This window comes from Thunnus maccoyii, chromosome 22 (genome assembly GCF_910596095.1).
Source record: "Thunnus maccoyii chromosome 22, fThuMac1.1, whole genome shotgun sequence".
Classification (NCBI taxonomy): Eukaryota; Metazoa; Chordata; class Actinopteri; order Scombriformes; family Scombridae; genus Thunnus; species Thunnus maccoyii.
In genome coordinates, this window is record NC_056554.1 from 6,050,634 (window position 1) to 6,063,773 (window position 13,140).

A 13,140-nucleotide genomic window follows, 5' to 3' on the forward strand; every position below is an offset into this window, starting at 1 on the left:
TGGGGAAACAACAGATGTGACTTTTTAGCATTTATTAAACGACACACTGTAGTCTGTACTTTACATTTACTGCCAGACTGACAACTTACTACTAACCTTTTCCTCTGCTCCGCTCGCATCCACCGTCACTTCTCTGCCCCTCGCTCTCTCCCACTCGCTACGCAAACATACTCCTTAATGGAGCCATGCTACCAATCGTTTCCCAGGCAACAACACAGAGGTTGACTCACGTACCGGAACAGCGCTGCTCAGAGACTCCCAAACGCTGTCAGATATCAAATATTAATTTTTTTTTGGCGGGGGTTCTCGTTGTGTCATTATGGTGAAACACAGATTCAGTAAACGTTCAGCACGTTCAGTAAACGTTGAGTACAGTTAGACCCAGTCTTCTCTATTAGGTTGAGCAAGTTCAAAGTTGTGAAAACAATGGGGGTGTTTTGAATACACCCCTGTTTTCACAGGTAATTTGTTAGTCTGTCCCTCCCGCCACAGGAAATAATGGATTACTCCTGGAAAGCTGTTGATGTAGCACTTTTCTCCTCATGAAAATAACACAGAGATTATTCGACCAATGAGAATTTAGTCGGACGAGAGCATATCAACCAACTAATCAACCAGCAGACTACAGCCTTACTGTCTAGGACATTTATCACTATAAGCAGATGATTATTATAACCATTTCTTTTTCTTTATTTGTCATAAACAATACCATCTAATTGACATTTGTATATTTATTAGCCTACATGAATATAAAGTTACCAGTACAGCTGTTTCAAACACAGTGTGCACATTTTTGAAGCAGCAGGTTCTGACTTTTGCAGGTAATAAGTTCCTTCTTTTCCCCGGCGGCAGAACAGGCGAAGATAGCTGTGAATTTTGCTTAAATTTCCCTTTAATTGTCATAAGCTTCGAGGATACTATGTTTGTCATTGAGAGAAAATGACTTTCTGTCTCTGTAATGATTTCAGTGTGCACGCAGCAGCAGCTGCTTATCATGGGAGTAAAGTTTTGTATAGGAATGATTCTGTCTCAGAGCTTTTTGATCCATATAAACAGCTGATCACTGTAACTGTGATCACTATAAGCGGTTACCACTGTATACATTTAAACACAGCAGGAGGACATGGTTTGGACTTTATTTAATTTTCTTTTTCTCTTCACAGCTTGAACAAAATGAGTGAATGAATAAATAACTAACTTAAAAATAAACGCTGGCACACTTTTATTTCTTAAATTATAAATGCTAAGCTTTTAAATAAAAGGGTTCACTCCAACACAGAAGTGGCCATGAATAAAATGGGGATTTACTTTAGTATTTTTTGTAAAAGTCCCTCAGAGTTCTTCTATTTTATGTTTACGAGCACGGACAAGTGATGTGAGTGCGAAAAGACACTTGATGGGACCGTCTTTTGAGAGTCTGTTTCCGTCTGTCGGACATTCTTTGACATGCAGCTGAATTAAGCTTGACTGCTAGCCTGCCACGGAGCAGGCTAGTTCTTCTGACCAAGTTACCATGGTTACTGAGCTGGGACTGATATAAGCCGCAGTGGTGGAACGGAACTCTCACTTAAATAATTGAAATTAATTATGGAAATAAGCCAGGCTACACACCCCTGTAGTCATTTGATTGAGCTTGTTTATTATTTGACTTTCGGTCGGATTGTGTCATGTGTTCTGGAATTTGGTTTTCTCTGTGTTTCCCTTGTGTGTTCCTTCACTCCTCCTGTGTTCATGTTCATCCTCCTCTCACCTGCCCTGCATTACCCTCGTTAGCCCTGCCCTGCTCCTAGTGTCTTACTCAGTCTATCAGCTCGCAGTCTGTCCTTGTGTTGTGTCACCTGTTCATTGTTGTCTGATTGCTTTAGTTCCTGTTTTTATTTTGAAATGTTTTCTCCTTGTGTTTTATTACCTTTACCTCCTATGTTTTCCCACTTTGTTGATTGCCTCATGTGTTTCACCTGTGTCTTGTTTCACTCACCTGTGTTCAGTTTGTAATCAGACCCTGTGTATTTAAAGTCCAGTTTTCAGTTCAGTCTTTGTCAAGTTGTCTGTGTTTCTGGTCAGTGTTCCTTCTTCCTGTGTCTCAGTGTCTCCTGTGTGTTTTGAGTTATTCTATAAATTTCTGTATCTGATCCTGCCTTCTTCTGTATTTGGGTCAACCTGCTTCACTCACTTCGTGACAGCTGTGATCTGTACTCAGTCTTCCTCAATGCAGCTGCCAACATGTTTCTTGAAAAATATCAATGACTCATTACTTATTAGTCATTGAAATAATAATCACATTACTTTTGTACCTACTCAACAGTAGAAAGAAATGACTTATATGAACTGTTACATTAATTTCTGTGAGTCAACCCAGCTCTGTCAAAGGTGCTTTCCAACAACTCTACATGTCACATCTTTTTGTGTTTAACAAGAAAAAGAAGGAAATGAGACATTTTGGTTCATAGGGGACATATTGTGCACATTTCCAGGTCTATATTTATGTTCTGGGGCTCTACTGGAATATCTGTGCATGATCTACAGTTCAACAAACTCTTTATCTCATACTGGCTCTTTATGCAGCTCCTCAGTTCAGCCTCTGTCTGAAACAGGTCATTTTAGGTCCTGTCTCTTTAAAGTCCCCCTCCCAGTTAGCCTACTCTGTTCTGATTGGCCAACTCTCGGAAGCTGTGTCTCAGCCGACTTCCGGCAGCTCTGGAGGCTACGTAAAAAAAACCGTAGTAGTAGGATCTGCTTCTTTTTCCTCTTCACTTGAGATGGAAACTTCTCAAATACATCTGTACATGTCAGAGACTGATTCTGATCTGAAATATGCAAGTGAAGAATGCAGACAACACATGGGACAACCTTAGCAACAAAGGCTACAAAATGGATGGTTGTTTGTGGGCATGTGTGAACAATCTGATGTCAAGTCTGATGGCATTCAGAGCAGGCTGAAGCCCTGGATGTTGACTTTCAGGGAGCATTTTTTCACACATTCACCTCAAGTTTTGGACCTTTGACCATGTTTAACAAACATCTGACATCTTAACATTATAAAAATGAGAGAAAAAAGCATAATGTTGCCTTTTGACAAGCAGCTAGCACACACATTGTAGAGATTCACAACAGTGAGCCCCAGCGCGCTCACACACACACACACACACACACACACACTACCAAATCTGAACAAAACCCTGGTGATACCCAAATATAGCAAGAGCTAGCCAGCTAAGGAGACACAATATACACCTAGAGCACTCTCAACTGAATGCACACAGACATTATGTTGATCCTCCATCCAATTCTTTGTAAGACAGCAATCCCACCTTCCTATGTAGGAGTAAAAAGAGCATCACTGGGATTAGTAACTGTCGTCAATGCTGAATTTAAAAAATGAATCCTTTACATTACTTGTAAGAGATTTGAAACTACTCATTAATGAAAAATGTACCACATCAGTGTAATGTGCTCTGGTTAAAACATTCATCAAGAATGTTGTTGGATTTGTTCTGTGTCAGCTGTCAACTGATCTTTGTCTGACTCAATACTAGTAAAACCTCACAATATGTCAATAATGTGTATAGACCAGAGGCAGACTGAACACCACTGGATGTCATGTAGGCAGCTATACTGGAAACATCTACATCTCTATGTCCAGATGATCAGCTGTCCTCCTCTAGAACCTCAACAGTGAGGCTCAGCTAAGTGATGTACTGCTGTCAATACGTATGTATGAGTATGTAATGGAATCACTGATCTTCACACACACTCAAAACAAGCTACTTTTTTGTGGATACTTCAAAGTTTTAAAAATGATGTCTCCATAAGCCGACAGCTTGACATGCATTTCAGGTATGAATGTGGGAACTGTTGCAAGGTGAATTAAAAAAATCAGATGCCAATAAGCAGAACTTGATTTCGGATACCTGGAAAAAGAGGGACGAGTGTTTAACCAGGTCCTCCACATGGTATTCCTGGAGGATGGTAAAGCTGACACAGTGTTGCTGCTGCAAAGGATGTCATCCAGAAAACTTGAGGGGGGGGGGGGTCACATGGTCGGGATCTTGAGGGGACCTGTGTGCATTGATTGATTGAAAATTTAAAAAAAAAATGGAATTTGTATTTTCTGTACCTTGGCAGGTCTTAATCTATCTGGACAGGCTGCCCAAGTAGAGAGAAACACTGATGTACAGTCTGGAGCAGAGTGAATGTTTTCACATGAGGCTGTCAGTGTCAAACTGTGTCACAAGTTGCTTATAGATCATGTGAAGATAAAACAGTGGTGCAAGTTTGTCAGAAGTGTTAAGATACATATACAGATATGTCACTAATACAGACAGGGCTGTTTGTCACCACAGTGTAAAGTGCAACAAGGGGCAGGTGGGAGCCACATATAATTATATTTAGAAATACGACCTTTCAAAATGCATATTTGAATTCAGACATTTAGTACATCAACATCAGTTTAAATATCCAGTTTTCACTTTGATGGTTGTAAGTTTTGCAAAAAGGTTTTTATAAATGTTCTGTAGAAGCTGATCATTTAGTCTACTTGACAGCAGAAAGTCACACAGTTAACTACACAGTTAACTACACAGTTAAATACACAGTTAAATACACAGTTTTGACTGAACAGGTCTCTTGACTTTCAGGTCAGTTGTGCTCTGACTACACTGTGATATTATGTGTACTCCTCCACTGTTGCATCTAACTCTCTCTATAAGAGAATGTGGACAGTCATCAATGTCCTTACTGGCTCCTCCTCCATCAAACACCAATCATATTGTTTTGCTGTCAGATCTCTATCTGAGGCAGATAAAATAATCAAGAAAGAGACTTTGAGAGAGATGAGAATGAAAACATTTAGCTCACTTTATTTATTTGCACAAATAACAAAACACACACAAACAATACATTAAAGAATTAAAAATGATTTTCATCAGGTGCTTAACTCAACAACACACAACACAATTTTGTATGAATCAAACTTGTTTAGATGATTTGACATCATTTTTGGATAAGTTGATGGTGTGTATCGCTACCCTCACAATACTCCACCAGCAGATTAATGAAGCATTAGTTTCACTCTGAGCTGTTGTTGTTTCTTCTTGTCTGTCTGCAGGCAGCATAAATAACATGAGTGTCCACTTCTCTCTGTGATGCAGGCCTCCTGCTTCTTATTGTTGTTGAATACAAAGTCAGTGCTGTGTCCTTCAGCTGATCAGAGTCCAGATTCTGTAAATAAAAGTACATGCAGTTCTACATGTCAAATAGCTGAGTTTGTGAGAAAAACACTATTGACTTGTGATGATTCTACAACCTTTGAAATGATCAAACACAAAAGTGGATTTACCTTGTTCACAAGTGAATTCTGCCCTTCAGTCGCAGCTGAGTGACAGAGACAATACATCTGATCAGTTAATAGAAAGTTTGCTGTCATCACATCTTGGCTACAAGAAATGTTCTATTTTTTCATCATACTGACACTATTGAACATTTCCATAAGTGTTTAGTTTGAGTAATTCTCATAAAGTACCTGTCTTAAGTTTCCTGACTTTAACCATCTGACCAATGATGACCATTACAAGGAAAACAGTCAGACCAGCCAGGATCACACTCGTCAACTTTGTTATTCCATCACACTCTTCTACAAGAAAGATCATTAAGTCAGACTAAATTACTACCAGAAGTGACTTGAAATGGAAGAAAAAAGTCTGCATTTCTACATCTGCAAATCTTACTTTTAGATGAGTGGTCCATGTTATCATGTGATCCATCATCACTGCCTTTTAATGAAATGAAGATACATTTAGTCTTGATTTTGTTTTGAGAGATTTGCATCACAGTCATTGTTTGGTAATGTTTAAACTGTCACTTTGTTGCATATGTAGATATTAGATAATAATTATGAAATATATTAACAATATAAACATAAATGACCAAACAAAATACAAGACATTGATCTTACCTGCAACATTTAAATATATCACAGTGAAAACTGGACGTCCACTTGTGTAGAATCCACAGAAATACAGTCCAGAGTCTGATGAATCCACTTGTTTGATGTTCAGAGAGACAGTAGAGATGTTGGAGCTCATTTCAAATTTTCCCTTCTGAAAGCCATCGCAGAGTTCAGCTTCGCTGCCAGACCTGATCATAACAGAGATACAGTTGATCTTGGTTCTGTTAACAAGTCTGAACCAGAAAGCCACAGAGCCATATATTAATCTATTGATGCACTGCAGTGTGACTTCTTCACCAGACTGAACCTCCACAACCTGAGACTCAGACACTGAGACAGAGATCCAGCCTGAAACACACAGCAGAGACAAGTTGTTACAGGAAGATAAACGATACCTCTTAATGAATTTAACAGTGAGTATATAAGTTTCAGTCGTGTCGGCTAAACATAGAATAACAACATTTGTAATGAAGTTGAGACTAATTCAAAGCCAATACTCACTAATGCTGCAGAGACTTAAAGCAGTTATCAAGGTAAAGGTCTTCATGGTGCGTATGACTGAAGCTCTGCAATGTCTGTTCTAGATGTGTGACCCAGGAAGGTTGCTCTCAACACAAAGAGGAAGGATGTTTTTTTGTTTCTTATCCTGTTGCGCAAACTGACTACATTAATGCTTTCAGGAAAAGAATATAAACGCAGATGTTTGGCCTCAGTGAGAACAAGACAAAGTTATTTTTCAGACAATGTTATTTAATAATGAATAATATTCAACCCAAATTACATACAATATAGTGAACAAAGATATATTGAATAAGAAAATCAAATTTCATCAGAAGATTAACACATAATCTCACACAGGCTCCACTGTCTGCTGAACTCTATGGGTAATCCTCCTCTCATATCACATGCACACAATCGCTCACACTCACCAGAAGCAGTGGCAGCACATCGACAATATGATGTCTCACTCCGCTGCAACTAGACTGAGCTGGAGCTTGAGATAGATCTCTACAGTGAAGATGAAATCACCGCTCCATCTGGCTCTCTGCCGCCACGGCCACCGCTGTCAGATGCCTCAGCTGAGACACTCCAAGCGGCTTCTCCAATGGATGATGACGACAGCCTCTCATCTGTCTCAGCGACTTCACTGACCTTCTGAAATCCGCCGCCCATGTCTGTTCCCCAGGATTTCCTGAAAGTTATGGCTATGGCGGTGGAGCGTGTGGTGCTTCCTTTGCCCACCCCCCATTCCACCCAAGCTGGTCAACTGTGAAGGATTTTATGGCCTGGCTCATCCTGATCAGCCTGCCTTCGTTTCGCCTCCTCTACCAGACATCTGGCATTTCGCCAAAGCGTCCTGGAAGGAGCTGCTGAGAACGAAGTCACCGGTGGCGGGACTGGTATCCTTCTTGACAGTGCAGGGTCACATGGAGACAGGCTGTCCTGGTGTGCCCCCCCTGGAAGAGACCATTGCAACCCTCCTACTTACCTACACTTGGCTGGTTGGGCAGCAGTGAGAAAGCTGCAGCCTCCACTGGCGCAGGACAGAGACACGCTGGAATATTTAAAAAAATATTCGGGCTGGGCACACAAATACACAGCTGCACGCCTCCTTCATGGTAGATTTCCCATAGTGCCGGACGGTCTCTTCGGATCCCTCTCCTCTGTCACTCAGCACTTCAAGAGGCTTGAAGAAGAGAAGACGCAGCTGAGCTGACATTTGCCACTCGCCCCTTCTTTAAATCAGAGAGGAGACGAGGTGCACGAAGGAGAGTGCGCAGCAGATTTGGAACTGGTTTGGTAGAGTAGAAGTGGACCTGTTCGCCAGTCAAAATAACACCCACTGCCTGCCGCACAACGATTGACCTTTGGGGGTGGATGCCTATGCACACGCGCCATGGCCAAGAAGCTGCATTACGCCTTTCCTCCTCTTTGTCTCATTCCCCTGCTGCTGGAGAGAGTGAGACAAGAGTGGTTGTTGGTCATCCTGAAAGCCCCTGGACCGCCGTTTGGCACTGTAGTATGCAGAGATGACTAGGATAACAATAATAATAATAATAATAATAGTAATAATAATAAATTTTATTTATATAGCACTTTTCTAAACAATGTTACAGAGTGCTTTACAAAAGAGAATGAAACCAACAAGGCAGATAAAATAAGAAAAGAGGAACACATAGGTAAAGGCAGAAGTACATAGTAACAATAGAGAATGCACAATGATAGTAATAATAGGACAATGGAATGCACAGGAGTAAAATAATGATTAAAAATAAGATAAAATAACATCAATTAATAGGTGTAAAAACAGTAATTAAAACATATCAAACATTTCCAAAAGCTTTCACAAAGAAAAAAGTTTTAAGATGAGTTTTAAAAAGAAGCTAGAGACCTAGTGTGTCTGAGTTCAGTGGGCAAAGAGTTCTAGAGAGTGGGGGCTCTGACAGCAAAAGCCCGATCATCCTTTGTCACAAGCTCTGACCTGGGAATGACCAACAGGGCTCCATCTGCGGATCTTAAGGGCCGAGGGGGCACATATCAGTTCAGTAGTGCAGATATGTAACTGGGAGCAAGGCTGTTTAATGCCTTAAAGTTAAGTAATAAAATTTTAAAATCAATACGAATAGAAGGCTAACTGGGAGCCATTGTAGGGAGGCAAGCACAGGGGTGATGTGCTCATACCTTTTTGTCCCAGTAATGAGACGAGCAGCAGCATTTTGGACCAGCTGGAGACGGTGAAGGGAGCCCTGTCTGATACCTGAATAAAGTGTGTTGCAGTAGTCGAGTCGAAAGTATAGTTTTTTGAAGATCGGCAAAAGATAAAAATGACCTAATTTTGAAGATGAACTTCAACTGGTAGAACACAACTTCACAACATTTTTGACTTGATTCTCAAAACAGAGGTTGGAGTCAGATGTTGGCGGCTCAGCCCTGCTCCATTCCCCAGGTGTGGGGGGCTTGGCATGTTATGTTGAACGCACAGCTCCCTTTTGGCTATGGAGAGGGAGTGGCTGGTAAAGCCCTACCCAAGAATTGCCTAGCTAGTTGGCTTTATGAGTGCATCTCCCAAGCCTACAGGCAGGTGGGTAAGGTAAGGTCCAAGCAAATTCAACACATAGCATGGCAGCCTCTATGGCCTTGTTCGGTGAGGTGAGTGTCGAGGACATATGCATGGCGGCGTCCTGGTCTACGCCTTGTCCATTCATGAAGTTCTATGGACATGACAGGCTCCTTTTCAAGGTCCATGCTTGCAGGTGTGACTCAGGACTTATGAAAAGGGTGGTGTGTGTCAGCTGTGGTTCACCTGACCCCCTCCTGGGCAATTATACACCTGCATTCTCCGTGATCTAAGGTAACTCAGGAAATGGGGTGTGCAGGGTGTTTTGCATATGACCTAAGACCCATGTGAGGTTAGACCATTTTTTTCACCCAGCTCTGCTCCATGTTAACTGTACTGGGTTGGGCCCACTACTGCTCCACTAAGCAGCTGGGATTATACAGTTGCGGCAGTCTGATGATATGGCGCACATTCATCAGGCTCCTCCTACTGTGTCCATAGAGTCCAGTAGAGGGTGGAGCCTGTGTGAGATAGAACAAACATTACAATATTATAATCCTATTTCTATAAGCACAGGCAGCACCCTACCAATGGACCCTGCCACTCCCACGCCATCCTCTGAAGTGGTGTTGGATGGTAAAGCGTCAGCGAGACACTGCTTATATAGTGTGTGGGACACACGTAATCGGTAGGCGCGTCCTGATTGGCCAGCTATGTGCATGCAAATTTCAGTGAGTGATTTCATGCGTGTGATCGGACAGGAGTATTACCCATAGAGTCCAGTAGACCCTAACCCTCCGCTTGTGCTCATAGAACTAGGGTTACAATATTGTAACCTTCGTTATAAAAAAGCCCTCTTCAGATTGAGAGTTGTCAGGAAATGTAATGCTAAGAGTCAGTTGACACTCTTTCACTGAATAACAGCAAGTTACACAAGTTTATGCAAAAGCTGACATTATAATGTTAACACAGAACAGTAATCTTGAATGTAATGGCACTGAAATCCATTGGGAACGAAATACATAGTTGTTAGTTTAATTTCACTTGAGTAATTTACTGTTGTGGTCTGTGTTTACATTACCTATTCATACATCCCTACGTCTAAAACAAAATCTAAATCTCAAACTTACTCAAAAACCTCGCAAGAACTTTGCACGAGCTGCAGATAGTAATGGGTGGACCGATTCTTTTCACAGTATCGGTTCATTTGAGTTGATACATATAAATGTATCAAACCTTTCGAGTTTTGATAGTTTTTGCAAAATACTCAGTTATAGTTCAAGCACATTCAAAAGCTAGTGCTGCCTGCCTCACAAAATTTCTCTTCAGTGCATTACCAGTCATCATGTATAAATTTACATTAATAAAGATAAAATATTAATTTAAATGCATTGATTCACAATCCCACTTGTATGTAAGTAGGCTATATAAGCTCAATATGATGTTACAGAAATGTGATGTGACACTGACCAACGATCTGTCGGTCTTTTTAGGGGCAGGTAGCAGACCTCCTAGTTTGAGAGAACAGCAGTTCATTCTGTCTCGTTCAATTTAACCTGCCGTCTGTCTCGACTTAAGTCCAATTAAATCGCTTCTCGTTCACTCATACGTCCTAGTTCGAGAGAACAGTTCATTTGATCTCGTTCAGTGAGTAGCTGCCAGGCTGTCTCGACTTGAGTCACTCGCTGATGATCTTGTACGAGACAATGATTCCCGCTCATTCATTGGTGCTCATTCATGTTTTGAGCAACTGCACCATTGTGGTTTTGGACTGTGGGAAGAATCAACATGTAAGAGTCTGTCCATTCTTGATGAAAAGCTGTTTGCAGTTTTCACTGTCTAATCTTCTCTTTTTTTGAGCACGCCACGTGATTTCTTCTCTCCCCTTGTGTGTATGTGTGTGTACCATGAAGGATAGAAAAGCTGCTCTGTATAAAATACATATGCTCCGTCATATAATTTATCATTTATTTCACTCATCCATACGATCTGCCCGTGGGAAGAAGGAACATGTAAGAGTCTGTCCATTCTTGATTAAAAGCTCTGTTTTTGCTGTCTACTGTCCTCTTTTTAGAGCACGCCATGTGATTTCTCTGACTGTATTTCTAAATTATCCACTCGTCACTCTGGCGAGTGGAAAATAGGAATTTCCTACACATGCCAGAGAAAGCTGCTGGTTTGCTGTGTTTGTTTGTGGGGGTAGATAACTGGTTCACACTCCAGCTTAGTAGGTGGCAGTGATGCACCTTAACGCTGGTTGCCACCCACCATAAAATATAAAAAAGAAGATAGTGCTGCACACCCAGCAGCAGGTCAATCAGGCTGAGTCTGAGACAGTGACAGGAGCAGGAGAGCAGCCCGGGCTTGTCAGGCAGAGATAATGTAATCCTCTGCCTTCTGCCTAGGATTAATCACCGGCTTATCAGATCATAACCTAACCCTATGTGCGAGAAAACTGACTAAAAATAGATTTAGGACCACGGCAACTAAGGCCCTGTTTACACCTGGCATTAACATGCGTCTCCACATGCGTCCTGAGTGACCACGTGTGATCCGATCTCACTTCCCCGCTCTATATGCAAATAAACATGGACATCATTTCTGTTTTCAAAGACCAAATTTGTTCGTTATTCATCCAAAGCTGTGTTCAACTTCTTTGATAACAGGATAAATATTCAGGATATAAATAAAAATTCCGCGTCGGGAGAGAGAGAGATGCAGCGATCTCCCCGCAGCTGCATCTCTCCATTCAGAGACACTGTGCATATTTAAGCATAAGATACAGCAGCATAACTTCATAGATTATTTAAATCTCCGACACGCCGACAGGGTCAGTCAGGATCTAACATTAATTACTGTTCTGTGTTTATCTGCACATCCAATAGGTCAGCTGTTGCACACACAGTCCAGGTTCATACAGTGAAACTGTTTGGAGTAAAGCAGCCATCCTGAGTTCATTATGTCGAGCAGCGCAGCAAAACTAAAAACTGTAGTTATCAATTTGACAGGACAGAGGAAACTATCCAGCTACGTTTAGCTTCTGAAATATTTAGTTAGACAGTCAAGCGAAAAATTAATGGTTTAATTTCTATTCTAACTGTCGATTTGAAGAGGGAAACCGGTTAGGGGAATGAGAAAAACAAGAAAAAAGGGAGGTTTATTACGTTTTTAATCCATATCGAAAAACAAAATAATTTGTTTATCCTGTTATCAAACAAGTTGAACAGCTTTGGACGGAGGGTCCTGTGTCTAGTCTGCCGGAAAATAGAGGACGTCAGTTGAGTAGGCGGTCCTTCAATGTGGCCCAGGATGCATTTGCGTATGCTACTAAAAGAATGTGGCTACATGCGGCCCAGACCACCTCCGAATGTGGTCTGAGTGATCGGATCTCAGTCCATCCTCAATGCGTCTTGGGTGCGTTTACACCTGTACTTAAAGCTGTCCACTTGTGATCGGATCACCTGAGACGGATGTTAATACCAGGTATAAACAGGGCCTAAGACAGTGATCTTTCAGTGTATACCCAGAGCTAAGCAAGAAGAATTTGTCAGTGAAATTAACAGCTTGAACTGGGATGATGTACTGTCCTCTGATGATCTAGACTATGACTGTGATACTTTTATTCACAGAATCAACTCTGTGAGGGAAAGATTTAATGTGAGGATACAGATAAAATCTAAAAATAAAAACAATTTACTGTGGTCTAATGAAAAATTTGTGAAAACTAATGAAATCTAGAGATGCTGCGCTAAGGAAGGTAATTAAAACTAGAAGAGACACTGACATGCTGATTTATTAAGGTTTAAGGAACAAAATTATCCAAGAGCTAAGAGAAGCTAAATCTTGTTTTTATCTCAATATATTGAATGAGGCAAAAGGCAACAGTAAATTGATCTGGAAAAACACTGATAATCTCACAAGGAGGGACCCAAAATTTTTAGGAGCACAGGGAGAGTTAATTGAAGATCATCTTACTGTTGCTTCTATCTTTAATCATTTTTTTCTTGCGTCTGTATATGAGTTAGGAAACAAAATTATGAAAATGAAACTAGATATTGTCCTTATAGATGCTACAGGCCAGGTTTTCGAGCTGGTGGAGACTAGTGAGTTACAAGTAAACAAAATCAGCTCCTTA

The 13,140-nt window shown here is 41.0% G+C and overlaps 1 protein-coding gene across 1 annotated transcript; it reads right to left on the reverse strand.

The window, feature by feature from the left end:
* Nucleotides 1–4,885: 4,885 nt before the first annotated feature.
* On the reverse strand, nt 4,886–6,901 carry LOC121890055. The gene is made up of 7 exons (XM_042402314.1): nt 6,877–6,901; nt 6,449–6,620; nt 5,954–6,295; nt 5,727–5,771; nt 5,522–5,632; nt 5,339–5,373; nt 4,886–5,220 (listed from the first exon to the last, which is right to left on the reverse strand). The coding sequence occupies exons 2-7, from the start codon at nt 6,492–6,494 to the stop codon at nt 5,068–5,070; spliced, it is 732 nt and encodes a 243-aa protein (XP_042258248.1). The 5' UTR covers nt 6,495–6,620; nt 6,877–6,901; the 3' UTR covers nt 4,886–5,067.
* Nucleotides 6,902–13,140: the final 6,239 nt, after the last annotated feature.